Here is a 4,712-nt window from a genome sequence, read left to right on the forward strand (position 1 = left end):
TTATCTTATCAAAAAATTGCGATGATTGGAGCCTGGCAACAAAAAAGCCCCTAAATTTTAGCCTCCTTCCTGCTTTTCAAATATGTTATTAATATTTTCTTATTAAATATAGTAACATTTAATAAGAAAATAATTTTGGCATAAAAATGGGCAATCTGACCAACTATGGTGTGTGAGAATCAATCTTAAAAATTGATTAAACGCGTAGCGTGTTTTTGGCGGCGGTAAAGACGTTTTAACTTACTTTTGCCTCGCTACCCCAGGCAATAATTGCATAATTTGTACTGTGAACTAATGAGTAATAAAGTTAAACATTTTTTAAAGCTTTTTTTTATTAAAATATATTCTGGCCTTTATAAGATTCCAATACTTTTGGACACTTTGGCAAATGTAATTAATGTGTTGTTTCCATGTGATGTTCTCGTCAAGAAAACACCTAATAATTTTATTATTAAATGGCTTTTTATTTCAACTTAATCAATAAAAATTTACGGAATATTCGTCGGCAGGAAACTTTTTTTGAAGAGGGAATAGAAGAGAATTTATTTTGTTTTGTTTTTGTTTAAGAATAATTTGTTACATTTGAAAGAATTGAAACTTTTTGAAAAATATGTAATTTATACTTTCTGCAGTTCATTATTCATAGTCGAAAAGAGCTGCTAAATAATATTATTAGTGAGAAACAAATTGGTATCATCTGCAAACATGATACCTAAAAGATTTGAATAGAACCTTGAATAGAACCTTGAATAGAACCTATAGACAAATTGTTTTTAATTTTATAAATATCTTCGAAACCATTGTAAAACTCTGCTGTTTATTCCGTAATTTTTAGGTTTATGGAGCATTGTGATCAAAATTTTCAAATGCTTTAGATAGAGCAATAAAAATGCCTAACGTAAATTGAGAATTTTCAATGGAATTGGAGATTTTGAATTATTCAAACTGAATAACTACATGTTCAGTTGAGTTATTTTTTTTAAAACCAAATTGAATTTTGTGTAATAGATTATTGTTATTAAAATAATTGAACATTCCATTGAACAAAATTTTTTTTTAAATTTTTGGCAAACAAGTTCTGAGGTTTTACATCTTTTTTAGATATTTTAAAATTCGAATAAAATTGTTTACTCAGACAATTTGAAAAAGCTCTTGTTATTAAAACGAAAGTTAAAATTTTTATGGTTTTAACGAAACTTTTGTTGTTTTTGGTCTAATTTGCACAAAACTGAGGAAACAAGCCCTGAGATTTATACATATTTTCAGATATCTATAAATGTAAATGAACTTATTTACTCTGACAATTTGGAAAAGCTCTTTTTCTTTTACTGAGGTTAATTTTTATGGGTTTTACAGGACTTTAAATGCTTTTGATCCAATTGCTCGAGGCGGAAGAAACGAAACCTGGTATCCTTTTTATTATAAAAAAAAATTAGTACAATTAAATGCTCTGGTTCTTTAACAAAAAATAATTAATCATGAATACTTTAATAAAACTCTTTTGCATAGATGGCATTTGAAAATTAAATATTATATAAAGATTTGGTGCAACAAGTCCTTTAAGAAAATTAAACAAGTCTTCACGAGTTATTGTGCCAAATAGAAACTGTCATAACTCGAGAACCATTTATCAAAATTTGAAAAAAATTAACTCATTCTCATTATTCACATAGTTTTGCATCAATTATAGCCGGAAATGACGGTGACAAAAAAAGCTCCTCAGTAGCTCGTCAATACCAACCAAGTATTTTTAATAATTTTTAAGTAAATTTTTTTAGTATTTTAATGAAACTAATTGAATTAATTATTCGCATTTAAAATGCAAAAAAAAAAAAAAGCGAAAACTTGATTACTAAGTTTAAAATAAAACAGGTCCCTAGGAACAAAAATTATATAGGAGGGGGGAGAAGGAAAGATGGGGAGGGGGCAGAGCCGGATTAAAACTTACGCAATAGTTTTAAGGACTTTTGCTTATTTATTCAGTCAATTTTAATCGAAATTATTGATTTGAAAAATTATTAGGGGAAGAGGGCAACTGCCTTTACTGACCCGCGGTTACTACAGGCCTGTGAAATAAATTATTTAAAATAAAATGCTAAATAAGAATACTACGGTAATTGAATTATCAAATGCAAATTTGATAGTTAAGAAACGTGGTCCGTCATTAATTGCATAACAGTAAGAGAAAAGATAAGTTCACCATCTCTACAAAAACTATTACCAACAACACCATCTAGATGGACAGAGATGCATCTCTATCAAAAAATACTATTATCAACAACACTGACATATTCTGTAAAATGTTCTCGGAAGAACACGATATTTTTCAAATATTGGTACGAATCATGCTAACTTATTTTAATTTATTCTAATTCATTTAAAAACTGCCTTCATTTAAATACTTAAATTCATCTTAAAAGACTTTTGTGGTAATTTGTGCTCTTTAAAAAAAATGGAACCAGATTTACATAAATTATCTAGTTGTATTTTTCTTTTGAAACAAAATCACTTCTGATCTATACACTAAAGTGCTCAATAACTTCTGAGAATTTTTCGGATGTACTTAAATGAGAGCAAATAAAACCTCAATACAAATGTAAAGATTAATTGGAGACTACGAACTATATTAAAACTTTCCGTATTTTCAAAACTCTTAAAACGTGTAGTTTATAATAACATCAACTACCCCTTCACTAAAAACTATTTATTTTACCCAAATTAGTTTGATATATAAATAACTCTTTCAACTTAATAGCATAAAATTATTGAAAAGTTTAAGCAATTAACTTAAGGATTTAAACATAACAATTTACTTAAAAGTATTTTTTGACTTATAAAAAGCATTTGGACAATTGCAATCTCTTCGTGGACTTATAAATAAACAAAAAACTTCGTGATAATTACTTAATTCAAATCATACCAATTAAAAGAAATATGCACTTACTGTCCGATCTTGAGTATTAAATATCTTATTTGAAATCTCCCAGGGATCTTTTCTCAGTTCACTTCTATAATTAGTTTATATAAATGATTTTTGTAGAGCATTCTTAAAACTAAATTCAGTCATTCTTGCTGATAATACAAATCTATTTTATACTAGCAAATAATATATCGAGAGACTATTTTTAGATGTGAAGAGTACACGGGAAAAAACGGCACATTTAAAAAGTTTTGAGAAAGTATAGGGGAGAGTGGTACTGAATGGACCACAAATTTTCGCCTTTTTTATAAACTCAATATTTTCTCATATTGTCAAATACTAGGGCGAATATATTAAATCAAAAGATAAGATTGATATCTTATTATCAGCTAGAATCAAAGAGGAGAGCTTTTTACGAGCATCTTTGGATTTTTCTAAACAAGTTTTTGCAGAAGAATAAGGGTGTATACTTTCGGCATTCAGGGTATTGATTACATTTTTGTTGGCTTAAACATTTCTATTTATTTCTGTTAAAACTGTATTGATGTTGAGTGTTTCAGGATTAGATTTGTTTATTTCTACTGAAGCTGGATCGATATTGATTGCTTCATGATTAAGTCTGGTAATTTCTTCTGAAACTGGATTGATGTTGAGTGCTTCAGAATTAGGTTTATTAATTTTTATTGAAACTGTAATAATATTGAGTCTTTCAGGATTGGGTCTGTTTGTAACCTGAGATAAAAACAAAATCCTCATCATTCCATCAATCAGGTTGAAATGGACTTATACCAGACGCTGAAAAATCACTAATGATGTTAACTAACATCAATACTTTTGCCCAAGCCTTTCCAGAAATTTCTGCAATGTAATATATGGAGACTGTTTTCCTGGATGTGATACCAAAAAGCTATCAATTTCACGATTATAATGGCATTTGAATGGTCCATAAACTGCTATATCTAGTGGTTGCAGTTTGTGTGATGCATGGGGTGGGATTGTCAAAACAATAACACCATTATCTGATGCTAAGTCAATAGAGTTAATCGACATATGTGTCATGATTATCTAGTATCAATAGCACAGGGTTTGCCTTAGATGGTTGAACACTTTTTATAAAAGGAATAAACCACTCCATAAACATTGATTCCACCATCCACCCAGATTTGTTGGCAGTACCAACAGAACCAGGAATTGAATGTCGCAGAAAATAATCTTTAAAATGAATACGTGGAAATATGTTGAATAGTGTTATTGATGATCTACTTGCATTAACTGCATTGCACATTGTTACCAAGATACCTCGTTCTGCACTTGTAACAGACGCAACTTGTTGCTTTTTTCTCTTTACTAAAACATGCTCTGGCACTTGTACAGTAAAAAAACCAGTCTCATCAAAATTCCATATATCATTCAGTGAAAACTTGTATTTAATCAAACTTTTACGCAGATTAATATAAAACATTTCGACATTATGTTTGTTGAATGATGGCATTTGAAAAATGAAGACGATCTGATTCGTCTAACGACCGTCCCATTAATCTTATTCCTATCATAAGCAAGGTTTTTTATTCTTTAATTAACAAACACTTAATTTCTCATCTTAAATTTAATAACTTACTTTCTGACCATCAGTATAGATTTCAATCTTTTCGTTCCGCAGCTGATTTGCTAACAGTAATAACTGATAGGTTTTATCGTGAATTAAATAAAGGTGAAGAGGTTAAGGCCATCGCTCTTGACATTTAAAAAGCTTTTGATAAAGTTTGGCATGCTGGTCTTCTCCAAAAGCTTT

The 4,712-nt window shown here is 29.2% G+C and overlaps 1 protein-coding gene across 1 annotated transcript; it reads right to left on the reverse strand.

The window, feature by feature from the left end:
• Window positions 1-3,959: 3,959 nt before the first annotated feature.
• Window positions 3,960-4,382, reverse strand: LOC136092102 (tigger transposable element-derived protein 6-like). Its single transcript, XM_065819821.1, has one exon. The coding sequence runs from the start codon at window positions 4,380-4,382 to the stop codon at window positions 3,960-3,962; it is 423 nt and encodes a 140-aa protein (XP_065675893.1).
• Window positions 4,383-4,712: the final 330 nt, after the last annotated feature.

The sequence above is a fragment of the Hydra vulgaris genome, chromosome 15 (assembly GCF_038396675.1).
Source record: "Hydra vulgaris chromosome 15, alternate assembly HydraT2T_AEP".
Lineage (NCBI taxonomy): Eukaryota > Metazoa > Cnidaria > Hydrozoa > Anthoathecata > Hydridae > Hydra > Hydra vulgaris.

Bases quoted from the DNA above. Each gene is read 5' to 3' on its own strand.
- LOC136092102 (XM_065819821.1), bottom strand. From the start codon at position 4,382: ATGTTTTATATTAATCTGCGTAAAAGTTTGATTAAATACAAGTTTTCA.